Source organism: Hypomesus nipponensis, chromosome 18 (assembly GCF_054491055.1).
Source record: "Hypomesus nipponensis isolate SF chromosome 18, ASM5449105v1, whole genome shotgun sequence".
Lineage (NCBI taxonomy): Eukaryota > Metazoa > Chordata > Actinopteri > Osmeriformes > Osmeridae > Hypomesus > Hypomesus nipponensis.
In genome coordinates, this window is record NC_140378.1 from 11,042,569 (window position 1) to 11,068,707 (window position 26,139).

The following is a 26,139-nucleotide window of genomic DNA, read 5'->3' on the forward strand; positions in this document are numbered from 1 at the left end:
TAACCACGTAAAACGTTGGTCTAATAGACCAGTTTTTATTTTTTTCTTCATAAAGACATCAACAATCCATTTATTCTATGTACAATATGTAAACAAAGAGAACATGTGAAAGAACAAAAATAATCATGCTCATTAGTACACAGTCGCCGTTTCCCTCCCTCACTTTAGCAGTCTATCGAGCAGATGTGCATTAACATGTTGATTAGACTGTACTGACATTAATCAGAACTGAGGGTCAAGGTGACATTCATATTAAGTAACATCTCACTTTCAAACTGAAATTTCCAAAATGCTGTTGTTTCCAGATATTTGGAAATTGTATTTTCTTAAGTGGTAGGCTACTATAAAACAGAATTGTATATGCTTATAGCAATATAAATAGTTTATTAATTACAAAAACTGTACAGTTTCAACCTTTATAGTTTTTTTTATATATAAATCACAGATCACTGAATTATATTCTTACAATGAACTATAATGTAAATTTTTGTATGAGCCGAATGGGGGTGGGTGATTATTAACCGTGTTGTTTTCCCTACAATAACTCAACTATTTTAACAACGATGTCCTGTCAGATGAATATAGAAACTCACTGTACTGAAATACTAGTAATGACATGAGCTTAACAGTAAACAATGAAAGTCCACCAACAAGATGTCAGAATCTCTTTTGCAGCCTCTAAAACAGTCTCATGGTATCTTTTTAAGAGCAGCATTACAGGTTTCAAGTTCAAGATGCTTGTCAGTTTGCAATAAATCAATGTCTGATGTTTTGATACAATCTATAGATCAGAGCAAATTCAATGGCAACATTAAGATGTAAATGGAAACTTAAAAAGGAGAAAACGTGTAAATATACAGAGACTTACAGTTCAGATTCAGAAAGACCACAGTAACAAGGACAAGCTACGTGTACACAGACTACTAAAAAAGATGGCAAAGGTGATTTCAAATGGTCACTCGCATGGCAGACATAGAAATAAAGTAATGAGGAGGGAGTCACAGAGGAGCAGGCCTTCATGCAAGGAATGTCCCTGGCGTTAAACACCCTGAGCCCAGCACAACTCCTGTCACATGTCACACTGGGAGGGGGATTGTATGTCCATTTAAAATGGACTATGATGTCTTTAACTGAGATGGTTGCATTCTCCCAGATTTGTCGGTTTAAGACGATCCTTTCTGAGTAGTCCATATTTAACATATATTTTACAGACAAGGATTGCAGGGTGAACACGGTTGTGTAGTGTAGTGGTTAGGGCACGGCCATGACAGCACTGTCCTTGCTCTTGTCCACACTGTAAGAGGGGGACGGGCCTTTCTCAGTGGGAGTGGGCACTGTGGGGTGGGGCTGAGTGCTGGGGGAAGGACCGGACGGTTTGGTTGACGGGTCTGAGATCGACTCTGATTCTGGCTCCTGTTGAGTTGCTGTGGCTGTTGGGATATAGGAACACAATACATGAGTAGAAGAGAAAGACAGAGGCCAAAAAGTACAATTCAACTTAACAGTGGATGTGTGCGTGAGTGTTTTTTGTGTTTGTATGTATACCTGCTTGTGGGTGTATACCTGACTGCGTGCAGGACTTCATGTGCTCTGGCCAGTGGGCCTGCTGACAGGGGTAGTCACAGTAGCTGGTGTTCCAGCAGCAGTAGAAGATGGCCTCCTTCCTGCAGTTGGCACACCACTGTTTCTTCTTGGTCTCGTCCACAGCTTGCTGTTTCTCTACCTCCATCTGCTTCTTCACGTCTGCCACCAGCCTCTCCCTCTCCTGCTCCAGACTCTGCCTCATCTCTGCCATAGTCAGCTCTACAATATACACAGATATTTAAATCTTTTTGAACACTAATAAACAAATTCAGATATTCCCAAACATTTTATTAATTATGGCATATCCTTTGTAGCTGTCAAGTACCTAGGTTATGCTTCATCTCAGACAGCTCTTGTTGATGGAGCCACTGAAGTTTCTCTATTTCTATCCTCAACCGACGAATCTGGAAAGACAAAAAATGTCCATTATAAACATTTTAAAAGCTAACATCTTTCTTGCTTTGTGCTAAGTGTTCATGTCAAAGTCTGGTTGCAGCAACACTCACCTCTGCAATAGTGTTTCCTGATGTGTTTTTTGAGAGGTCATTGTAGATTTCAGTCATTGTCCCTTTTATTGTGTCCATCATCTGGAAAGGTAGGGGTACTTTAACATCTGCTTGAGCAACATGCAGTGTTGCATCATGGTCATGGGCCCATGGTGGAGACTTACCTTGTTGGTGTACTTGGCTATATCTGCTGCCACATCTGCTGAGCCCGTGGGAATCTGGAGGTCTCCTGCCATAAAAGAGGAGGAAGAGGAGGAGGTGCCAGAGGATGTAACCAAGGTAACTGATGAGGTGGAAGTGCTCTGAGGCCCATCTTTCTGCTGCACAGCTGGAAACGTCAAAAGGATACGAGACTAGGAATGAAATCTGAATATGACCCTACCACCATGATAACTTGTGACTGGGTATTCAGTAAAGTAAGTTACAAGTGGAGAAGGTGGTGTACCTTTTGCAGCCTGTCTGGTCTGGTAACGTGTGCTGGAGGAGGACTGCAGTGGCTGCTGTGATTGCAGTTGCTGGGGGCTGGGTGTCTGTGCCTGAACCTGGACTGGGGCCTGAGCCTGAGCCTGGCTCTGCAGGGCTGGCTGATCCCCTTGTTGCTCTTGCCGCTGCACCTTTTGCATGTGCCATTTCTGAGATGATGTCTGGAACTTATTGGTAGGGTTCCACACCACAGCCCTCTGCACAGCTTGGGCTGTCTCTTTGGGCAGCAGAGGGCGCTGCTTCTTGACTGCAGAGGGGGCTGATGAGGCAGCCGAGTGAGAAGAAGTGGAGTTGGAGGTAGAGGCAGGGGAGGAGGTGGTAATGCTGCTGGTAGAGGCCATGCTGGCATGACCAGAGGACGTGGTAGAGACAAGGTTCAGGGCAGAGGTCATGGAAGGTTGGGTGGCATCTTTGAGGCTGGAGGAGGAAGTGGAGACTTCAGGTGCAGGTATGGTGGAAGGAAGCTTTCCTAAGGGACAAAAACATATGATTCCGCATTAGTTAGACAGCTGGTGATGAAACTAGAACTTTAAATGCCTCTCCATTCAACATGCAAAATGAAACTCCTCACCATCAAGATTGGTACCAGTGGGCTCTTTGAGAGTTTTGGTGGCTGCTGCTGCCCCCGGTTCTTTTCTGGCTCTCTTGCGTTCGCGGCCCCCCTGCTCATCCCCTAGGTCAATTACCAGCTCTCTCTCAGAGTCAGAGTCCTGGTCTGGGTCAGTAAGGGTGGAGGGGCGTCCTGTTCTCCTCTCCTCTGGAGCTTTAGGCCTGTCTACTGCGGGCTGAGACTGGGCCATCCTGGCTTTGTCTTGGGACTCTCTCTCTGGGCCGTTGCCCAGTTCGTCTTTAAGCACACCTTCCGGGGAGGATTTGTCCCTCGTCCCTGGGAGCCCCTCCTTGTCCTCTCCCTGCATGTTCACTTTAGACCTCTTCCTCTCTCCCTTGTCTTCTTGGGTGGTGCTCTTTGGCCGGTGCTCCTCATCACTGAGATACTCACTGTCGCTAGAGTCTGACTTGTCGGAGTCCTCAGAGTCACTATGCTCCACGCCCTTATACACATCCTCGGAGATGTCGTCTATACCTGCAGTGTGACAATCACCTTCAGAATAATAACTAAGTAAGGACACTTCCCATGCAATAACTCCAAGTTCAAATCTAACAGCTGTAGTTGAGTGTCGAGTGTGGGTGTTTGTACCTAGTTGGGCCTTGCAGCTCTCGATGGTCTTGTCCAGGCTCCTGCTGGGTCTCTTGGGTGTGGCCAGGAGGACCGGTGCCCCCTGTTGTAGCTGCTGTTGCTGCACGGTCTCACTCAGTTCCTTCAGGTCCATCTCAGCCTTCACCCGGTCTGAAAGAGGAGGAATAAACCTGTCAATCTCAAGACCCAACTCACCACACAATGCCAGGACAAGACTAGCTTCAATGAGACAACAGGCAAGTCTCCATTAGAACACCTTTGACTGAACACAAAACTACTGAAGTACAACAGTGAGATGAGGCTGACCAAGGTTGAGGTTGAGGATGCTCCCAGTGGCTGCACCCCTCTCTTGCTTGGGCACAAGTCCCTGGGGGGTGAAGGATTTGGGGCTGCCCGTCATGCTGCCACCGTGACCCATCTTCGCTGAGGCAGGCGATGCTTGGGTAAGAACAGACAGGCAATCAAATATCAGCCAAGGTTTTAAGGTGGATACGATATTTAGAAATGCAGGCTAATGGGTTCAATGCAGGTTGGAGTTTAAGATTCAGTGCTAAGCCTCCGTCAAGGGGATATTTGTATGAGTAGCACCATGAACATGCCAGTCTATCCTGATAGTGTGACTAACCAGTGTAGTCCATAGACTCTTCCCCAGCACTGTAATGGAAGGGGAGGTTCCGCGGCCCTCTCTCAGTCCCATCCTGCTCTACGTCTGACCCCGTGTGCACTGACGAGTTGGTGCTCATTGGAGAACGAGGCATGTCCGTCATGGAAATCCTCCGCCCCATCCCACTGGATAGGGAGCTCTTGCCCAGTAGCATCTTGGGAGACGCAGTCATGTCAAAGTTGAAGCGGATTTTCTCGGTTTTCTCTGTCTTTAGTGCCCCAGCACTGGGATTGGATGGGTCCTGCAGCATCTGCAGCTGGTTGTTGGGTGTGAAGGGTGTGCGGAAGGGCGCATAGTTGAACACCCCAAACTTTTTGCGGATGTTTTCAACATAGACCTCCATCTCCTGCATGGCGCTGTTGAAGATGCTCTTGGTCTTCTTTACAGAGAAGGGAATTTCTTTGGACATGAGGTAGCAGTTGTTGATGGGAACCCAGGCCCTATCATGGAGAATAAAGAGATGGAAGTCAGAAGTAGAGCTTTGGAGGAAAAGTCCAAATGTAAAAAGTAGCTTTCATTCTCTACTACCATCAAAGAGAAGAATCTCACCTGTCATGCTGACCAAAGAAACGTGCGTCCACCTGTCCATCCTTCTCCCGCAGTGCCTTGGCTGGCCAGAAGGGGAAGCCTTTCAGCTTAGCCCACACCAGGGGGTGGGGGTGACCCTGAGGAGCCATGCCAAGAACAAAATCCCATATAAAACACACGCGTGTACAAACACCAACAAGTTTATCTGATAGCAACAACAACACACAAATAACTGTCCTAATTCTCCCCTTTAAGGTGATGTGCTGCAGGTATAGTTTACAACAAACAAACGAGGAAGTACTTGTCTTACACATGGCTCGCAAAACCAGTTATCCCTCTTCTGGCACGAGGACAGGTAGCACTCCGGACAGACCTCTATCTCATTCATCTGAGACAGAGGAAGCAGAACAGCATGTTGAAGTATAAGTAGCAGCACTGCGCCGGGCTCAATTCTCAAATGTAAAGTTACTGACCTCGTGTTCACAGATCTTGACAATGACTTTGGCTGTTGCTGTTAGTTTGTGATTACCTGAAACAAAAACATCATGTCAACATTATAGAGGTCCACACATTAAGAGTCTGGGTTGGTGCAAGGAAGTTGTTCGCGACTGACCTCCATTATAGATGATACAATTATGCAGGATCCATTTCATGTCAGCCAAAAAGGCTTCTGTACAGCCATACATTTTCTTTTTTATGTTCTGCAAAATTAAACGGTTTGGTTGTATATTATGAAGCAAATGATGTAAAAATGAACGACAAATGATCTACAAATGAGCAGTCCTCAGACAGGAGGTTGTCCTGTGGGGGCCTACCTTCTCTAGGGTGCAGAGGTCCATGGGGTGGAAGATGTACTCTGCGTAGTCAGGATGCTGCTCCAGAGACACTGGCTTCTGGAAGGGCTCTGTCTGTTCAGAGAATACACACTTCAGAAAGGCATCGACACAGAATATTCACGCAGAAGAAACTCACTGAACTCAGATGGTGGCAACTGCATTTGAACCCTGATCTGCAACCATTGCCATCAACCAAATCCTAATTGAGTAAGTACTTAAAACCAAGGTTCCAATCTGTAGTTGACATTGAGAACCTGGTTGATGTTAGTGTGAGGGCATGCAGGGGACTCACTCCAGGCTGCTTCATCTTCTGCAGGGCAAACTTGAGCAGGTAGGACAGCTGTTCTAGTGTCAGCATCGTCATGGCTTTACTCTGAGTTTCTATACACTCCGCCACAGTAATTTTCTGCAAGAAGGAGAAAGTCAAGACTATATTTCACCTCAATAGATCAATTCCATACAAACCAAAGAACATTACTAAAAAGTTTTCTGGATGCAATACATATACACTGTACATTCACATTGTTACAGTACATATCCTCTACAATGTGGATAAAGGTTAAAGGTATGGCAGGTAGGATTCCTTTGTATTGTTCCCTATAATAAGGCCCTCTGAGAGGTGTTTAGCTACACAGACAGCTCAATTCCAGTGAAACGCCAATTCTTATTTTGAGCGTCCCACTACTTTCCAGCCAATTATGTTCCAGCAATCTTGTTCCTGCCAATCGCCTTTGGCGAGGAGTGCCTTCCTCCTTGGCAGGTTTTGTGATACCAATGTCAATCAAACTCGAGCTGGAAGAAAGCGTGGGAGTTCAGACAAGAATTGAGGGGGCCGTTTGTCGTCATGGAAATGTTTGTAGCATGTAACTCATTGCAGCTTTAACCCCTGCACCCCCACAACCTGACAGCTCATGGATACAAGAGTAAAAGATTCTTGTCAGGTACATAAAGCGAGAATGTGCCTTCAACATTCTCACACACACTCGTGTGTGTACTGCGTCCCCCAACACATACACACGCACACACACGAGTGAGTACCTCACACTCTGGACAGAACCAGTCGCCCTCGGGCTCGGCTGGCAGTTTGAGGCACTTGGCGTGGTACACCCTGGGGCAGAGCTCACAACAGAGCACCTGGCCCTCGCGGTGGCACAGCCAGCAGTAGAAGTCATTCCTGCCGTCCTGCGGTACAACATCAACAGGGTCTGTGGTGAGTGCTGGCTGCTTCACATAGTAAAAGGGACCATGTCTTAGCTCTGACTGAAATGCAGGCAGAAACAGGGGAGCAGGTTTCAAAACACAGGCAGAAAACAACCACAAAAGGTGCAGTGCAACCAAAACACAAAACATGGTAGTAGGGCAGGATAAGCACTACTTAAGGCAAAACAGGGACCAAACACAAGACTGGTCTGGTGACAATACACTATGTAGTAATGCCATATTGTTGTACTTCACTAGATAAGATGAATGTAAGTTGACCTCTTGATATAATTTCAAGATGGTACCTTCCCTAAATTCATAAACAAGTCTTGTGTTGGGCATCATGCTTGACAATTGGCCAACCCCATTATCCAATCAGTGAGCAAGACACAATACTACACAAAGATCCATGTGACTGTAGCTCTATGAATGTGACTTGTTTATCTGTCAGTAGAACAGAACTCAACTGAATGGTATTGGGGAAGGCTTTAATGTCATACATGAAGCGTTCAAAACATATGGCAACCAATAAACAGTAACATCAAGCTGATAATACTGCGCAATGTAAATGATCGCAAGATCTTCAAAAACTATTGATAGGGGCAATATGGTCACCTTACCATTACCATTGTTAATCATCATCACATGATCATAGTCAATAAGCAATATTTAACACGGAAATAAACCATTTGGCAATAATTCCACCAGCGATCATGCAGTTTATCTCATTTAAACAATGTGAGGGTAAAGTGAAGCCTCATTGGTCAGACATAGGCAAGGAGACCCACGCGTGTGCCCTACCTGGTCTTTGCTGCTGTTGCTGAGCGCCCCTGGTTTCTTTTTCTTCTTCAAGGGGCTAGGGGAGGTTTCTGCAGGGGAGTGTCCATTGGATGAGTGGGTGGGGCTGGGCACCTTCCTCTTCTGAGCTACCAGCAAACGCTCTGCTGACCCAGGTTCAGGGACTTTCATCAGGGAATACAGGGCAGAGCAGGGGGAGAAGAACAACATGGAACATGTCAGGCAACTGGTGTTGAATGTTTCTATCAAGCTGAAACTTGGAACGCTAAAACTGGATCAACCAAACACTAGACACACACATGCTAGCACAGACTTACAAAAGGCACAATTGCACAATGTATGTGTGAATCCCACACATTTAGCAATACATGTTACATGTTAATGGATTATATCAAAAAAACTATACTAGCCTTTGCATACATTAGCTCTTTGCATTTCTGGGGCCTTGGGCTTACCTTTGGATCTCATGGACACATCCATCCCCTCTACCACATCCGACTCTGTCTTTATCTCCTCCTCAGCCAGACTGCGGCGTATGGAATGCCGGCAGAAGGAAAAGCAGGGAGGGAAAAAGAGAGTCACTAAACAGACCCTCCACAGAGTAAACAAGTGGAACATCCCCTCAGGGAGCCCCACAGGGCCCTGAGCTTGCTCCTCACCATGCTACCTGTTGCCGCTGAACTAACAACATTTGCAGGCCTGCAGAATGTCTGACATATCAACCTTCTGTGTGATTGGGGTGTCAATGGAAAATCTGATACTGGGAATACCCCAGCTTGCAGTATCAAGTCCACCATCAAATTGTAATTATTCTGAAATTGTAATGCTGGTCTAACTCCGACTATGTTTTGCATGTTAACGTTCCACTGACTGCCACTGGAGAGAATCTCCATGGCAACAAGTCCTCTATATTCAGTTGGGCACAACTTGCACTTCACAACAACATGCAAGGCCATCCAACTGAGATTACTTGGCTCTTTCCTCCAGGTGAGACACACCAGGGAGGACTTCCAGTCTCATCGCTCCCAAGACTAATTATAGAATTGATTGGCCGATCACATTTGTCCACAGCTTAACCTTCATGCAAATTGAGCATGCCTCGTGAACAGTGTGGCAATTTCCTCATATGGTGAGAAAATATATTTTATAGCTACAGACAAATAAAAAGTATTGGACTCACAATACCTGTCCTTACCATTAATAATTAATAACCAATAGTTACCATTATTGTAGCAGATCTACAGTATGGTGAAATATTTCCACCTGCAACCAATGACTTTGTACACAAGTTCAAAGTTGCGACAAGTAAATCATTTATATCAACAAATTAATCTTGTTAGCCAAGAAAGGTAAGAATATAAAGCTCCTCCTGTTCTCAGATTCCACACCAAACTTAATGTACTGCTTTGTGTGTCTCTGGTTCCACTCTTATCTCCTTTCTTGAGGACAAATAGGAGAGAAAGAAAGTGGGGGGAAAAGGGGGATCCTTGGAGATGAATGAGTTCTTAAGAGAGTTGGGCCCCTCTTTTGTCAGTACCAGAGGGGGCCTCTTTGCACGGATGTCAACCTATTTATCCTGCACTTCCCCAGAGCCTCCTAGGGATCCAGGACAGGTCACACACTCCGCCCGCTCAGACTCGGGCCTTCAGCCTGAGCTGAGTGCAGTCAGGGCTCTGGATGTGGGACTAATGACAAGAGGTCAACCAGATTAGTAGTTCAACATTCGTGTTTCATCAACGAAACGGTAAATTGACTTGTGCCATGGTGCCTTTACACACACGGATCAATCACATGGTAGATTGGTCAGAAAGACAAATGGCTAAGCAGAGAAAAGAGAATACAGTGCACCCAGTGTGAAGAGCTTTCTGAACGATTACGAGCATGATGTTGAACCTTCTCAAACAGACCACTAAACCTGTGGCTATTAACACACACGTCTCATTCATCTTGGCCAGGCTGTGACATTGATCACCCAATAACTACGCACGGCCTAATACTCACCATGCCTATTTAGGAATTGTCCTTAGATTATTACAAGGCTAATGTAGTTTTCTAAATATATCTCTGCCTTTTGAAAAAGCAAGGTAAATCCTGATTAGCCACACAAACCAAAACCTTAAACCATGTCACCTGGATAATGAAGAGCACTCACTTGATATAACACTGAATCTAGTCGTACATGGGTGTCTTGTTTCAGCACGCTCACAGACCAACCCCTCCAGGGCCTTCCTGTTCCCACAAAGCAAGTGAGGCCCGCATGAAACGGAGCTGACGTAGCCAGCTCTCCCTGCTCCGTGTGCTGGAGCACAGAGGAGGCAGGACTGGGGCCGGCCCAGGACACGGAGCACAGGATCACTATTCTTGTTAAACACAGTACAGGCCTAAGATTTGAGCAGCACAAGTCAGACAATCCCTACTTGATCCTGCCAACCTCAGGCTAAGAAGGTAGAATGACCTTGCAAAATATATTATTCCAAAGGGCATTGTCAGACCAGGAGCTATGTATTCCAAAAACCTGCCAGAATCATGCAAGTATAGCTGGTAAAAAATAAATAAAAAAACATATCCTCAGAAAGCGTTCAGTATAATCCAAAAAGGACATAATTTTTGCCGAAAAACACTGACAAAACATCCCCCTGTGTAAGGAATACCTGATAGACAAAAATCAACACAGTCTGTGTGCCTTGAGATTCATTCCACTCCTGAGAGACGAGCAGGGTTTTCTCGTCAGAGAAAATGGAGGCCACAGCTTGCTCCCCTCCCCCCTCTCCCCCATCCCCCACCCCGACGCTTGGGCTCAGGCTCACTAGCACATCCATGCAGGAGGACCAGGAGGCTCATGGAGATTGCGGTTAATTATCCAGACACCCAAACCGCTCAGCCCAGACACCAATACATTTAAGCAAGGATGAGAAAGATCTCTGAGCGTCAGAGGGGGTTGTAGGTAATTGGATCTCTCATCTTTACCTCTTCTCCAGTCTCGTCTCCATGCCTTTACTGTGCAACTTGCTTCTGTTGCTAGTTCCCTTTTAGACAGGATGAATGACAAACTGAAGGTTATGCAGTGTTCAACCTCAATGCAAACAACAACCCTCCTCAGAAGTGATTGTGTTTCCAAAGGGACATTTTTACAATACTACATTGCTTTGTGACGCATGTGACTTATGTCTTGACTACAAGATAGGAGAATTGATCTCATCGGGAATACACCCACTGCCTACACAATCTCTCTACAGCCTATGACCTTTCAGAGGTAAAACTGTCTCAGTAAAAGGCAAGATGCATGCATGTACACACAGCTAAGCACAGACAACATACACTATCCTTTTTATGTCTTGAATACACACATTTTCAGTCCTAAATTTACGGTCCGACATTGATATTATTTTACATTATAAACAACATTCATTACATCAATGGGTATTATCTTAAATTAACAAGACACATTTTCTGATAAGTGTTAATCTAACATGATCATCGCATACCTTGTACACAAAATATATAGGTTATAACAATCCTTGAGTCTGGATTTTGCATAGGGCTTGAAAGGATTAAACAAAGATGGCTGTGGAATTTTCCAGAAGGCCCCTGCTCTCTACTGCTTTCACCGCAATAGTCCATCTTTAACCTCGGCTACGGCTGCAATTGGTTGGAAGGCCTGCAGGACTGAATATGATTGGTTGGCTGAGCTGTGCCACACATCAGCATGTGCAAGCTTCCTTTTTACATCTAAAATGCATTTCTGCTGCAATGCAGATATTTCCCCTGCATTCAAACTATCACTTGGTTTGGTTAAAGCCTCTAGGTTTAGACAATACACCTTAGACCATAACTAACATCTCAAGAGCCTTTCAAAAACAGTTGCAAGCAGTAAATCAGCCAACATTGCCCTGGTGTCCAGTTTACAAATGACACTGCATCAGCTAACATACAAGATCCTAGATGATAACCCAACAATAATATCATCATATTGCTAACATTACCATCATATACATATTGCCTTTTATAAATGCTTTAGATTGAAAATATTTCAACTTGTCATCTCAGATGTGTCTAGCATTCTATAGCCTACGAGTGATCCATGCATTTGAGACATGATCCTTGCAAAAATGCAGTTTCTTTAATCGTAGTAGACATGGTTCTCCCTGCCCAATATGTCACTGTCAAACCTAACCTCCAAATGAAGCAGCAAATCAATGGTGTTTTTGTCTTTGCATCTAAAAATAGGCTCGAGGGCCAGTGCAGCATGCATGGGGAGATCTGAAACAGTCATGAAGAGAGCTACATGCAAAAGGGCCAGTACCTGGACCTGTTACTGAAAGAGCAATGATTGAAGTCCTTAGTCAATTGCTGGAAAAAAATCACAAGGATTGATCTTACTATTGGCAGGCTAATGGTTTCAGATCCTAGCCTGGTCCTTCGGCTGTGACCTAAGGCAAGCCACTTCAAATCATTAACACTAAACTAGCTCGATTCAGTCTTTTCCTGGACTCTACTCCGCTGCTGATTAAATTTAAAAGCAATACATGAGACAAATAAATAAAAAAGGTGTGGGTATGTGGAACAAAAAAACTGCAACACAAATTGAGTAACAATGGAAGTTCAACTAATAATTTAAAAGCCAAATAATATACTGGGCTGTTTCTGTCTCTATCAGACATTGTCTGTAGAGGGCCAGCCAGAGCTTGTTCCCAAGGCACTACAAACACAAAATGGCCGCTGTGTGTGCAGTAGAAATCAGAGGAAGTACAAGCTGTAAGGCCTTGGGCTGTAAACTAAAATACCAAGTGCCTCCTTCTCCTCAGCAAAGAATGCGTTAGTGAGTTAAAATGAGACATGGAAACAAAGAAATTACCAGACAAACAGATTCACAAAAATTATATTTAAATTTAAGTTAAAATGTAATTGTGCCAGTCACTGCATGTTCAAAGAAAACAAGAATATAACATCTGAAAAGCCTGTGTTCTCACATCTGAAAAGAAAATCCTATGTCCTCACTGTATTTAACCTGCTCACAAAATGATGGCCCTTCTGTAGGATACATGCTTTTAAGTTATCTGCCAGACACCCACCTTGCATTATACAGGCACATCTCCTGTCCCTGTGTCCATTCTCTGGCCTGGCATGACAAACCACAACAACGGAGGCAATCTGCTTACAAAAGACACATCCCTTCCCTTCCTCCTCCTCTGCCACCCATCCCCCACATATTCTGTCAGCAAATAGAGCCATATCAGAGCAGCAGAAAGGAGATATTATTGTCCATGTGCCTCTTTCACTTTTGCATTATCTAAAAGAAGAGATAAAAAGGATTTGCTATGGTCCACTCTTCCCTGGAGCTTGGCAGCTTGGGTGTCTAGGGCACCCATGTGACCCTGTTACACAGAGGGAGAGCAGGGGTGAGAGTCCTTCCCCAACCCCCTCAGCTCTGTAGAGCAAAGGCCTTGCAAGGCCTTCCCCTCCCCCCACCTCCTGGGGAAACCAACTGTGATTTCATGTATTCACATTTATATTAAATAAACAACATTTACAACAACATTAAGAAGGAGGTAATGTTGTAATTAGAGTTGTTATAAAGAGATAGAGCTTACCTCTGTGGATGCATGGCTGCCTGACACAATGTTATGTCAACACTTATAAAACATGGAGGACACTCTCAGCCCTCAGCCGAGGAAGGCTCCGCTCTTCAGGCAAGGCGATCAGGCCCGTGTAATGTTAGCCAATTCCTGACTGGCCCCTTTTTCACAGGCAGAATGTAAGGCTGCATCCGATTGGCCTAAACGTTTCCTGAGTAATTATCTTTGTTCAGCGCAGGCAGGGGCAGCTCTGAGTGCGGGAGAGACAGGGGGAGAAAAATAGAGACAGAGACAGGCCCAAATTACAAAATAATACATTTAAGAGCATTTCCTCGACCTAAAGAACCCACAGAACAATATCATACAGTTACCCAAGGCTGCATCTGGTGTGAGATTTGTTATTTTTCAAAAATTACAGGGTAAAAAGGCACCATGTAAAAACTGAAAAAACAGGACAGGCTGCTCTGCTCTAGCCTCCATTTTTTATGTGGATAGGACCTTTGTCTAAACCCCTCCCTCCTTCTCAACCGTCTACAGGAGAGAGAAAGAACGAGAGCAAAGTGTGGCTCACAAAAATACAGCAGTGGACAGGATATAAATTAATTTAAGGAGTTTAGGAATCTTACTGTTCAACATATTAGTATACCCAACATCAGTGTCATTATAAACTGGTGAAGCTACTTACTGTACATGAGACAAGAAACTAATAACTATGGGACTGTCTATTAAAAGTCATATTTAAAACCTTGCTTTCATATGGGTTGTCTTCTAAAACTAATAGACTAATTTCTGTATCCAGTATCTGTCTACCTATATTGTGCACTCCAGTGAAAATCATGAATAATTCACTATAACTGGAAAACAGCACCTGTATGTTATTGTTACCCAAGAAAAGGTCTGAAATTTGATAAGCGTCTGTTGAACGTACCTAATTACATATCCATGTGTTACTTAAATGGTGGCATTTTCCATTCTGTACATTGAAAGTGGTTCTAAATGTGTCTATATTGTATTAATAGCAGGCCAAAAGGATTTATACATACATGTAGTGTGCAAAGGTACGTTGTTAACTGTGGTCTATAAAGGGACCTGAGTAGCAAAGGACAGTGTCATTTTTATGCTGACAAAGCCAGCACATGCCCCGTGCTGTCCTCTAGAGGACAAAAATATAAATGTCCAGCTTTCTTTTTGAGTCTGTTTCCAAGCCCTGTCTATAAAAAATACAAACCAGCAGTTTGTTAAAGAACCCTCTACATTGCTGGGACATCTGAAGTATGGAAGAGCTGTGTTAAGGAAACACCACCTCAATTATCAGTGGCACACTGCCTTGCACTAAAGCCTCACAGCTAGATGGTCCTGTGTTCGACTCCCCATATGGTTTTCCCACTGTTCATTGCTCAGGTCACCTGAGTCAGGTGGGTTATCAGACGGGGCTTTCTGTTTGGAATGGACAGAACATGAGTGAGCCCTGCCTTGGACTGCCGTTAATGTGGCAGACCACCGCTCCTGGCCTGGCTACCATTCTAGGAAGGACAGTAGGGTGGGATAAATACAGAGCAAGAATTTCTTCAACGGACAATTCAAGCATGTGTGTGTGTTTCTCTGTGTCACCACTTTCTGCAAGCGTGTATGTATGTCACTGAGTGTAAGACATAGGTGTAAGACCAGTAAACTTGATTCTTCTTCAATGATTCACAAGGTCTAGCTATATCAGCCAGGTGGGCCTAGTTAGAATTTTACATTCATTAAACTTCCGTCGATTAGGTAAGTAGCTAGGCACTTTTAAAGTTATGAATAACGCTTTGGATAAAAGCGTCTGCTAAATAAATACTACAAAAATAAAACGAGTTGGTTATCACAATAAGTAGCTAACTTGTCGCTGCCTACCCAAAGTGTACATTTTCTCACAGCTTGTCTCGTCACCTCCTTGGATTTCGATCTTCTTGTTTTATGGCAGTTGACTTCCAGTTTACCGCCACCTTCTGTTCGGGGTGTAGACCAGACAATTAGACAATCCATCATGTCCTTTTTTTATATACCCCTTAATAAAAAAAAAAGCTAGCTAACAGTACCTTAACGTGTGCTCTCTCACCCATGTTCAGTAATTATTTTACTATGATTTCCTGCACCCCTAATTTCCTCAGATTGTTTCTCTCTTTTTCTTATACCCCCCTACAACTCAGAACTTGCTGCACTGGTTTATTATCTTCCTGACATCCCCTCACACAAGCCTGTCTGGTGTTTCCAATCTGGGTGTTTCTCTACCATTGATTATGACAGGCCGATCGCATCCAACTTGAAGGTGCAGACTCTGCCACCTACTAATGTGGTGGAGTAGGTGCCCAGTCACGGCCTACCCACATTAAAAGCCACTCCACAACCTTTGCTGGGCTTTAAACAAATCTAAGCCACTAACCAGAGGGACCACACCTCCTCCACCCCGAAATTATGGCCACCGTCTCTGCTATGTAAACTGCCACGTGACATCACTCAGCTTCAACAAAATGCACCCTGCACCCACCCTTCCACCGTCCTTCGTTATTTACATACGAGTAAAACCTCTCCGTTACATTCTCTTCCACACTAGTCTTAACTCAAGTCACTTTTACTAATAATATTCTACGTACTGGTTTAGTCCAAATTAATATTTCGAATCGACTCATGTCTCCCAGTTCTTACAACGAATTATACGAGTCATAACAGTGAGTAAATGAATAGTGAGCCCCCCTCCACGTGGTTTGTTCAGCCCAATGTCAATCAAGGGGTTGGATTCTCCATCTCTACGCAATGGGCGGTTCATGAATGGGTTTTGGAACGGCGTAAGATCTGGGAGGGGACATCTGATAGGCCAGGAACGACGTGTGTGGTGTTGTGTATGTTCTCGATCGTCGGCACATGAATATATATGTTCACTGACATAGGTGACAGAGGCAGAGAGTATAAGAGGAGATAAGAAAGTGACTTCTGCAGGGAGGGAGAGCTGTCGGTTAGCCATGGGTTTCCGCAAGAAGAACAAGAGCCCACCGGTGCTGAGCCACGAGTTCGTGATCCAGAATCACGCGGATATGGTTTCGTGTGTGGCTATGATCATTCTCCTTGGACTGATGTTCGAGGTATGAGTTTGAGACTGGATAAGCTTTCAAAAGACGCTAATGACGAGAGAAAACACCTTGTTTGATTTGATTAGCTAGCTAGATAGTGCTACCTAGCTAGCTAACTATGACAGCAGCACTCAGGGGGCTGGGCTCAAACGTTTCTCCCCTCTCATGTGTCACAGCGATTGCCAACGGGGAAGACGGGAGGGAGGCCCACTGCTATCATGTACTTAGCTTATTAGCTTGGTGGCTTTGAAATCTGTAGCCTACATTCATATATTTGTAAAGGTTTTCATTGCCAAGCTAATGCTTAGAAGGATAAAAAGCTTTTCAATACATCATACAATATCCCCTTCTTTCCCGAGTACTGTATTGACTGATATTAGTGCTGAGCTGGATGCTGACAGTGTACCTAGTTGCTTGCCAACTTGTTCTGGTAAATGAAACAAGATAGCGTGCCATCCCCCAAACTCTTCACCCTGTGTGTTGGAAAACCTTTCGATAGTCACATACTGTTGGGTAATGCTTAGCAAATGCCTTGATAGCTATCCAATGACAGACAGTGAGAGAACTTTACTCTGCTTTCCTGCAGAATTTGTAGAAAATATGTTAAGATCTGGGTCTGACTCCAGGATGATAATGAGGATAAAAACAGGTGTTTTGGCCAATAGTTGTCACAATGTTTATAATTAGTGGATGAAGTGGGGATTAAACCACTGACCTTCATCATGGGAACCTAAATTCCTAATTGTAAGGCCAAATGGAAAATTCTTTAGGGACCATATTAGGATAAGTCATTGAGGCAATATGAATTGAAGACAACTTAAGTGTACTGAAGTTCACAACTCGAATCTCCCTCTGTAATTCTTTATTTCAGGTGACTGCAAAATTTGCCATTATGTTTATCACAGTACAATACAATGTGACTCAAAGTCTTGGTGAGTTTGCAATATTATATTATCATATGCCTCTTTGTAATATGTCCATGTTTGTCATTAGCAAGTTGACATGTATTGTGGACCTTACAACGGAAGTCACGGCTGTTTTGTTCCTTTGATCTCCAGACGAGCAGATTGAGCCAGTTAACCTGTACCTGTACGGCCCAAAGGACATGGCCACTGTGTTCTTCTACCTGCTCATCGCTGTCATCCTCCATGCCTTGATACAGGAATACATACTGGATGTGAGTCTTTTATATACCACACGTTGCACATTGCCAATTGCAAATATATATATGTTTTGTTTTAAAACATAATTGTACACACTCAGAATGGAATTGATTTTCAAGTCTTTGTAAGAGATCATATCTCTTTTTGCAGTGTTATGCATGGTGTGTGTGTGAGAGTGAGAACTCTAGAATCTGGCTTTTATATGAGTCATGATGGCACAAGGTCAAGCAGGATGACCCTTCTCAGTCTTGTCCCCCTGATATTATCCTCACTCATAAATTTCCTGGCTGTTTACATTTGAAGTGGCTTTTTTCATGTGCCATTTTAGAAAATGAATCGACGGTTGCACCTGTCAAAAACCAAACACAGCAAGTTCAATGAATCTGGACAGCTAGCTGCCTTCTACTTATTCTCCTTCATCTGGGGCTGCAGCATCCTCACAGCGGTAAGAGGGTAGCGCTGCCAAGAGACATGAGCCTTATGTGTCCTGATGCTTTGGCTTTTATATTTATTTTATGTATATATAATTTTTCTTTCAGGAGGAATTTGCAACAAATCCTACTTTCTTATGGGATGGATACCCACATACCCACATGGTGTAAGTAAGGATTTATATACCTCAGCTGTTGGAGATGGCACAGTTGAAATGCCTTGATTTCCCATAATGCAATGCAGCTTAATTAATGCATGCTCGCTTTAATTGGCAGCTGCTCATTAAAACTATGTTGGAGTTGTGTTCCTCTGCAACATTTATGAAGATTAACGCCCCAAGCTTAACAAACTAGGCCACGTTTCCGTCCTGTTTTCCCCGTCCCTTTTCCTATTACACATTTCATGAGTCTTTCAAACTCTCCAGTTTAGTAAGCGTCTGTATTCCAGATAACATGGACAACAACACACCAGAAGAGATAAGAGACAATCATTATAGGTTCTTATTGTGGTCAATGACTTTGACCATTATCTGGAGCAGATGCAATGTTGTTCCTGTTTGCCCTGTGTCATCCCCCATGGAAGCCCCCCATGTCTGGCCTCTCTGTCTGAGTGTGTCAGCCCAGGAAGGCCCCCATGTCTGGCCTCTCTGTCTGAGTGTGTCAGCCCAGGAAGGCCCCCATGTCTGGCCTCTCTGTCTGAGTGTGTCAGCCCAGGAAGGCCCCCATGTCTGGCCTCTCTGTCTGAGTGTGTCAGCCCAGGAAGGCCCCCATGTCTGGCCTCTCTGTCTGAGTGTGTCATACAAAAAGGAGTCCAGCTGCTGTGCCTGTATAACCTGTCTTCTCTGCAGCTTTCAGGTAAAGTTCTTCTACATTTGCCAAATTGCCTACTGGCTCCATGCACTTCCTGAGCTCTACTTTCAGAAAGTGCGAAAGGTAGGGGTCACAACATCTCATCTCTATGTCATAGAACACTGTTGAGCACGTAGAACATACTCATTAGTGGATTATTATTTTAGCTTATCGGACCAATAATATGGGATGTTGATGCTTACCATATACCCTGCAGTGAGTCAGTTATTGATAAATGACCTCTTCTGTTTGTCTTTTTATAGGAAGACATTCCCCGCCAGCTATATTACATTTGCCTTTATGTGGCCCACATCACTGGTGCCTATGTCTTAAAGTAAGTTTTCATATGTGTGTTTCAGTGACTAGGTTGTGGAAAGGACAAGCAAGAAGGGTTGCTACATAGGAGTTTACTATACATATCTGTCTTTCTACACTCCCTATTATTGTAATGTCAGCACATGCACAAGAGCCATTTCTTGTAAAGTATTGTAAAGAGTGTCTTGTTATTCACTCACCACTCCCAGAGTTTGTGTAAAGTGAGAACCTAATTTAACTTGACAGGACTACGCAGGCTTCAAAAGTGGTAGTCAAAATATGCAAACTACATTTCATAATGATGTAGTTATGCAAAATTAGAAGTACGTGTCTTGTGGAAAACTATGCTGCTGCTGTCTTACATGTTTATAAATTATATTATTTGACTCTTACATACCGCATTTAGGTGACTTCAAAACCCTAAATCAGGTGTAGTGTTACATGACTTCTGGCTCCCTCTCTGCATGTGGAAGTGTGGTGATGTTGTTTCCCATATTATATATATGGTTCCCTGAACCTGACCCCATGATAGATGATTTGCCCTTTGCTGTAATGTAAGGACAACAAGAGGAGGGGTTGTCATCTTCGCCTGGTGAGGGGTTATGATGGACGATGGTGCAGGGGAAGAGGTCACTTGAGGTGACTTGCAAATGGCTTCAGGGTGTCTCTGTATCCTGCTCCCCTCAGTTCTGTTCCCTTGTTGCTGCTAGTGGCGTCAGTTGTCATGTACCTTTTTTTTTCCCCTGTTTCCAGGGTACTTGTTGCTTATATCCTGGTTTCTGAGTATCAGCTGGTTGTTGATTTCCTGTTTGTGTTGTGTGCAGCCTCCAGAGACTGGGCCTGGTGCTTCTGGTCCCTCACTACCTGGTTGAGCTCCTGTTTCATGCCTCCCGTCTCTTCTATTTCAGCGATGAGAACAAGCAAAAGGGGTAGGACCTGAATAACCAACCAGGCAGGATAATCATCATATTTGACCTCTTAGCAGACCACAATATCTCATATGAACTCTCTCTCTTTCACAGCTTCACTCTGTGGGCACTTCTTTTTGTCATTGCCCGTCTCCTCACGCTCACCCTGTCCGTTCTGACATTTGGATTCGGGCTGCCCAGGGCAGAGAACCAGGGATTCTGTCTGGCAGAGGGAAACTTTAATGTACTTACCATTAGGCAAGTCCAGACTATTAACAGTCACAACTACCATAATTTTCGGACTATAAGGCACCGTTATATAAGCCGCAGCAGCTAAATTGAATGATGTGTACATATTTAAGCTGCACTGGACTAAAAACCGCAGGTGTTTTAATGTTTAATTACCATATGTAATTAGTTGTCGGGAAAGAGATGGCTGCTTGAGGAAGCTCCCATATATTAACCGTTAGCCGTTAGCTGTAAAAACCCATAGATTAGCTGCACCGTTGTATAAACCGCAGGGTCGAAAAATGCGACAAAAGGCGCGGTTTATAATCCGAAAATTACGCACTTGTCCTTTGTTGAAGCGTCATGTCGGTGAAGCCCATTGCTGGTCCTCATGGTGTATTTCTCCTGCCCTCAGGATGACCTGTCTGGCAGCCATCTGCCTAACTCAGGCTTGGATGATGTGGAAGTTCATTAACTTCCAACTAAAAAAGTGGAGGGAGCACAGTCAGATCCAAGCCTCCAAGAAGAAGGTCATCAGCCCAAAGAGCAAGTCCCAGAAGAAGGACCCTTCCCGGAGTGAGTTGGCCTGTTTTCGGCCCCTCTGATCACACACCTCTAGCCACAGTCATTAAAAACTGGTGGGACCCTGTTTTGTCATTAGTATGCATTATGTCCATTGTATTCATGTTGCAGCTGTTTATTTTCTGTTTCTGTTATCAACAGGTGCTGCCAACGGCCTTGTGAAGTTAGAGGATAAGACGTCTCCCAGGGCGAGAAAGGCCAAGGCCTCATAGGTATCGAGGTTGAGAGAGGAAGCTTCAGTCGATGTGACTACCTTTTCACTATTTAAGCTAAAGTTCAAACTACTACTGCCCCAAACTATCACTTGAGTGCACTAAGAAACCTTATGTTGACTGTCCCTTTAGGGTTAAATCTTTAATGAACGTTCCGTGTGTTTGACCGAATATGATTACTGTTGTGTTCTCTGCAGGATGGTTGAAATGATGAAGAGGTTAAATGCTTTAACTGGATAGATACTTAATTCATTTTTTAAGTGCTTTTGCAGAAATTAATTATCTTTTTGGTATGTATTTGATCAAGAAAGGGCCTTATTCATTCAAACATGTTAACCAGGTTTCGGACAAGTCCAAAGACGCTGCTCATCTTGCTTCTCCAGATTGTCTGGATTACTTCTCTTCACATAACAGTGTGAAAGGTTTGAGAGGAAACTGCTTGCAAGACTGAGCTGGGCCTTTACTTGCTTTGGAAATTGGAAAACAGATTGGACTGAGTATAGGCAGTTGTATTTTCTCCCTGTGTTTGTTCACTGCCACCATGTTTCATGGCCAGTCCCCCTCCAGCCCCCGAGCCTGCTGGGGTCCCTCCTAGTGAGGTGAGGTGCTAGGATTCTCCCCCTGGCCTCAGATACTGGGCTGTGTTCACAGGAATCAGTGAGTTGGGAGTATCTCTGTCCTGGTAACAGTAATCTCAGAGGATAGCCCCTGCCAAACTATTGCACTCTTAAATGACTGTCAGACTGGATGCTCTGATGACAGGGAGTTTGCCTATACTGTATCTCTCACTAGCATTCAGTGGCCTTTTTTGTTTTGTTTTTTACATCTGCTGTAAGACCTGTGCATTATTCATTTTAGTTATATACTGCAGTGTAGTTATTATTTTGTATGCTTTGGAAACTTTATAACCAGCACAGACAGGATAAGTTAACCCACCAAATGGTACAATCCTCCTTCAAGTGTCCTTATAATGTCTGGCGCAAGCTGTGAGTTGTCCCTCAAGTCTCTTGTGTGTTTTTCGGTATTAAGGGCAGACTTCAGAGCTACCCTGTTCTTATACTGTACATCCCAACATTAAATGGGATGGCGTGTGTGAGCCTGTGTATATGGGTGTGTGTTGGTGTGTGTACATCAGTGTGATCATGTGTTAATGTACAGTATGTGTGGCAGTGACTGCTCTGCATGAGTCCGCTTTAACCATGTTGTTGCTTTTACCCTGAAACTGTTGAATGGCTAAAAGAACAGTTTCTTGACTCCCTGGGTTAGTTTATTTTAGAATCATTGAATGTGTTTTGGTTCATTTTCACTGGGTTCCCAAAACGGCTTTCATAATGAAAGCAATACGTTTCAAGTGTATTTGATGGATTGTTGGTTTCTGTACTCTACTGTGTTTTCTGCCCTCACTCCCACAGCCTGAGTGAGAGAGATGCTGTGACTTCTGCTTGCCAATTGTGGGCTGACCAGACTTTTTGCTCCCCTTTCCAGTGATTCTGACATTGCCATTGGACCTTGTTCTCATGTCATACTGTAGACTCAATGCTGTTTCCATCAATGGGGGCCAAGTTCAAAAATTCTGCTTTGTGAAACCACTGTGCATGTATGGCCCTTGGTTGGCGAAGCATGCCTGCTGTATGTGGATGGACTGGGGTTCTGGTTTGGTAGTTTGGCAGGCGTGTGTGTGTGTGTGTGCGCGCGGCGCGCGTGTGTGTGGGGCAGCGTCAGTGGAGGAAAGTGGGAGCAGCGTTTTTATACCAGCATGTTACTTTACTGTCTGTAATGTCAAAGATTTAAAAAAAAATATTTATATGACTAGTGATACACTAGTATTAAGAGGGTGTGTCAGATTTTTAAGCTATTTTTATAGAGTTTGAAAAGATCCTGTCAAAATGTACTTATTTACTTTATGTATGGACATTGTTTTGCATCTGTATTGGTATGAGTTGTTTTCTATTGTGGTATAATGCAGCTTGCTGACTTGTAAGTGTGGGGTGTGAATATTAATCAAAAGTAATCAAATGAGCACTCTTAAGGTATAACTTATTTTCCAGGTTTTTCGGTAGGAAACTCATGAAACAGCAATCCTGGCATATAGTTCAACAATTTAAATTATGTGCCCACAGCAGTTCCATTCTGCTCTTGAAGTTGATAGGGAAGCATCTTTAGGTGTTCTTTTGTCAGCTCAGGAACAGCTGTTCAAGAAGTACCCAGATGAGGTGTCTACCACTCTCACCTTTTTAAACATGAAAAGTGGACAGGGAAAAGGGTAGAATGTGACTACCTACACCAAATTTCTATATAACACATCAGCTAGTCATCAGAAACATGCAACAGCATGACACAAACATCCCAGTGCAGCATGAAACAAACATCCCAGTGCAGCATGAAACAAACATCCCAGTGCAGCATGAAACAAACATCCCAGTGCAGCATGAAACAAACATCCCAGTGCAGCATGAAACAAACATCCCAGTGCAGCATGAAACAAACATCCCAGTGCAGCATGAAACAAACATCCCAGTGCAGCATGAAACAAACATCCCAGTGCAGCATGAAACAAACATCCCAGTGCAGCATGAAACAAACATCCCAGTCAAGCACCTGGCCTGAGCAGTGAAATGGCTTTTGGTCTTTAGCGAGAAATGTGGACAACTAATTAACCGTTAACAGGTACATAACACATGTCAGTTTATTTCACATATGCACTGTCCATATTTAGTATGTTACTATGCTGCTTGCTTAGATGTTGCAGTGTATTTCTTTTAAAGTGTGTTGAAATGCTCTGATGTATTTATGCAAACCTTACATTTTTCTTTTTGTTGCAATTTTCATGTTTCAATAAAGCTTTTGTTGACTGTCCTGACATGTTATGTCTCCTTCACAGGGTGTGCTTATGTGGAGGAAGTAAAGAAGTTCAGTGTTGTTTAAATGTAGAAACCTACCATACAAAGTGCGTTCATTTCAACCTAAACCAAAGTTCTATCACGCAGGCACAACAGTTGCCTGTTCTACAGCAGGGGTGCATGCAACACCTTTCAACTGAATCTGATATATTCCATTGATATCTGGATAGAATCTCAACATCACTGTCATGAATGCCTTGGTCTTTCCCTCCATCTCAAAGGACAAGAGGAGAAGATCTGAGGGCCCCCTCTGTCCGACTAACGACAGATTTGATAGGGAAGGACAGAGTGAAGGGGTATTTGAGGAACCAATAAAAATCTCTTGCCATTGTCTTTGAAGATATATTTATTTATTGTCAGTTTTGTACCTCTTTCCAGCTGTGCTGCAACACCATTTGCTGACTCGTTTGGTGATGTGATGGAACAACAATCCCTCTAGGGGGCAGTGGTGTTCCTCTTACCAGCGAGTCCATGGTCGTCTGCAGGGGCATAACTGCATGCAGATCTGCATTAATAAATCACTACACTGAGACACACAAAGATACCCATTCAACACACAGAGAAACAGTTGTTTCCCTATCCTGTGATGTCTAACAATTGTTTAATTACACGTTTTAATTGACAAGTTTGTTAAAATACACAATGGACAGCAAAATAGAGACATGGGGAGAGATAATTCTGTTGTGGATTGGATGTGTGACAGAGGCAGGAGAAGGGGGGGGGGGGTACTGACATGTGGACAGACGAAGGACAGTGACACCTGCCCCTCACCAGTGGTATGCAGATATGTTCTACTGTTGAACAGACAGCACATGATGGATCAGTGGATTCCCAGAAACCCTGTGAGGCGCTGCTGGGCCAGCAGAAGAACAGGAGGTCACACATGCAAACACACACACATTTCCTCATTGGTAGTGAGAGAGGGTGTGTTTGTGCATGTGCATCTCTGTACTAGTGTCCAAGACACCATCCGGAGGGGGGGAAATCTCTCCTACTCTTTTCATCTCATTTCTCCCCCTTCATCCAATGAGGATGAATCTCTCTCTGTATTGTACGTATTAGGTGTAATTTCCATATAAATTAGCTTCATTAAAAGGGGAGTACTTTCTTATTTAACGAGGCTCATTTGGAATTCTGTATTTAATAAGACATGTAATCCCACACTAGCAGACTAATAGCCAACGATTAGCAAGACTGGGATATCAATGATGTTGTGTGTATAAGTGTGTGGGTGTTTGTGCATGTGTGTTTTGTGTGTGTGTGTGTGTGTTGAGTGTTGAGTGTTGCATCTCTTTTCCTCCTCCTTTGTCTGTATCAAAATGGCCAGCAGCTGCTCTCCAATGGGTTGCCAGTTTTTTTCAGGGGTACCAATAGCGTCTCCTGTGTGTTTCGAGTGTGACCTGAAGGCTGTTCATGGTGCTGGCTGAGCAGAAAGGAAAGGAGGGGGAGTAAACAATGAGACAGATAGAACAGGTGTAGAAAGATGAAGGACAAAAGGTGGGAGGAGAAGAAAAATCCAGAGAGATAGACGCACAGGAGGATTAGAAACCAGAGGTGGTTTGGCTAATTAGTGTTAACGTTGAGCTAAGCCAGTCAATGAGAGACAATCATGACTGTTGAGACAGGAGAGACAGCAAGAGAGGTGGGTGTGAAGGTAAGACAATATGAATGAAATTTGAAAGCAGGTCAGTAATGGTCAGCCTTGTGATCTGGACTTGATGTGCAAGCAGATGAGCGGCAACAAGCTGTGCATCTGGCACAGAGAATATTTACACACTCCCATGAGCACGTAAATCAGCATCCAAGATGCAGAGAAACACACACATACACACATGGACACACACTCACACAACAGGGGTTTACAACCAGCTGCATGGACAGCTGACAGCACTAGATGGGTCACATGTGTTTGTTTAGACCAGTCCCACTGCTGAGTGGCTGGCCTTGTTGGTGTTCTGCTTGGTTTTATGCTGTTTTGGTTTGATTCTGGCTATACCCTCTAAATTATTACAGATATTCATACCAATATGGGTTTGTGTTATAAAATACTGAAATGTTTTACAGTAGACAACTGTTA

The 26,139-nt window shown here is 43.9% G+C and overlaps 2 protein-coding genes across 30 annotated transcripts; one reads left to right on the forward strand and one right to left on the reverse strand.

The window, feature by feature from the left end:
• Positions 1-8: 8 nt before the first annotated feature.
• On the reverse strand, positions 9-16,037 carry LOC146252074 (MYND-type zinc finger-containing chromatin reader ZMYND8-like). Of its 29 annotated transcripts, none has more exons than XM_084679264.1 (24): positions 16,001-16,037; positions 15,261-15,355; positions 14,718-14,896; positions 13,389-13,623; positions 12,870-13,172; positions 8,253-8,323; positions 7,801-7,961; positions 6,838-7,059; positions 6,092-6,205; positions 5,779-5,871; positions 5,577-5,664; positions 5,437-5,492; positions 5,274-5,351; positions 4,985-5,100; positions 4,397-4,875; positions 4,078-4,209; positions 3,772-3,921; positions 3,145-3,675; positions 2,536-3,042; positions 2,255-2,418; positions 2,091-2,171; positions 1,910-1,988; positions 1,546-1,803; positions 9-1,430 (listed from the first exon to the last, which is right to left on the reverse strand). In XM_084679264.1, exons 5-24 carry the CDS (start codon positions 12,887-12,889, stop codon positions 1,252-1,254), a joined length of 3,579 nt encoding a protein of 1,192 aa, XP_084535390.1. In that variant the 5' UTR covers positions 12,890-13,172; positions 13,389-13,623; positions 14,718-14,896; positions 15,261-15,355; positions 16,001-16,037; the 3' UTR covers positions 9-1,251. The 29 variants fall into 29 exon arrangements, with proteins under 29 accessions (XP_084535390.1, XP_084535396.1, XP_084535406.1 ...); XM_084679270.1 differs by having other exon boundaries at positions 14,718-14,810; positions 16,001-16,015; XM_084679280.1 differs by lacking the exon at positions 16,001-16,037 and adding an exon at positions 15,446-15,882 and having other exon boundaries at positions 1,564-1,803.
• Positions 16,038-16,163: 126 nt separating this feature from the next.
• LOC146252075 (translocating chain-associated membrane protein 1-like 1) lies at positions 16,164-24,018 on the forward strand. Its single transcript, XM_084679294.1, has 11 exons — positions 16,164-16,486; positions 17,346-17,406; positions 17,533-17,651; positions 17,966-18,082; positions 18,177-18,235; positions 18,917-19,001; positions 19,181-19,251; positions 20,057-20,161; positions 20,255-20,398; positions 20,784-20,944; positions 21,092-24,018. Exons 1-11 carry the CDS (start codon positions 16,367-16,369, stop codon positions 21,160-21,162), a joined length of 1,113 nt encoding a protein of 370 aa, XP_084535420.1. The 5' UTR covers positions 16,164-16,366; the 3' UTR covers positions 21,163-24,018.
• Positions 24,019-26,139: the final 2,121 nt, after the last annotated feature.

What these genes read in the sequence shown, in the direction of transcription:
- LOC146252074 (XM_084679264.1), bottom strand. Translation starts at nt 12,889, where the DNA reads ATGTGCCTGTATAATGCAAG. An exon ending in ACCTCTGCACCCTAGAGAAG is followed by an intron (nt 5,665 to 5,778) that starts GTAGGCCCCCAC and finishes TTAATTTTGCAG; the next exon opens with AACATAAAAAAGAAAATGTA. An exon ending in TTCTTTGGTCAGCATGACAG is followed by an intron (nt 4,876 to 4,984) that starts GTGAGATTCTTC and finishes TCTCCATGATAG; the next exon opens with GGCCTGGGTTCCCATCAACA.
- LOC146252075 (XM_084679294.1), top strand. Translation starts at nt 16,367, where the DNA reads ATGGGTTTCCGCAAGAAGAACAAGAGCCCACCGGTGCTGAGCCACGAG. An exon ending in TCCTTGGACTGATGTTCGAG is followed by an intron (nt 16,487 to 17,345) that starts GTATGAGTTTGA and finishes TCTTTATTTCAG; the next exon opens with GTGACTGCAAAATTTGCCAT. An exon ending in TTTAATGTACTTACCATTAG is followed by an intron (nt 20,399 to 20,783) that starts GCAAGTCCAGAC and finishes TCCTGCCCTCAG; the next exon opens with GATGACCTGTCTGGCAGCCA.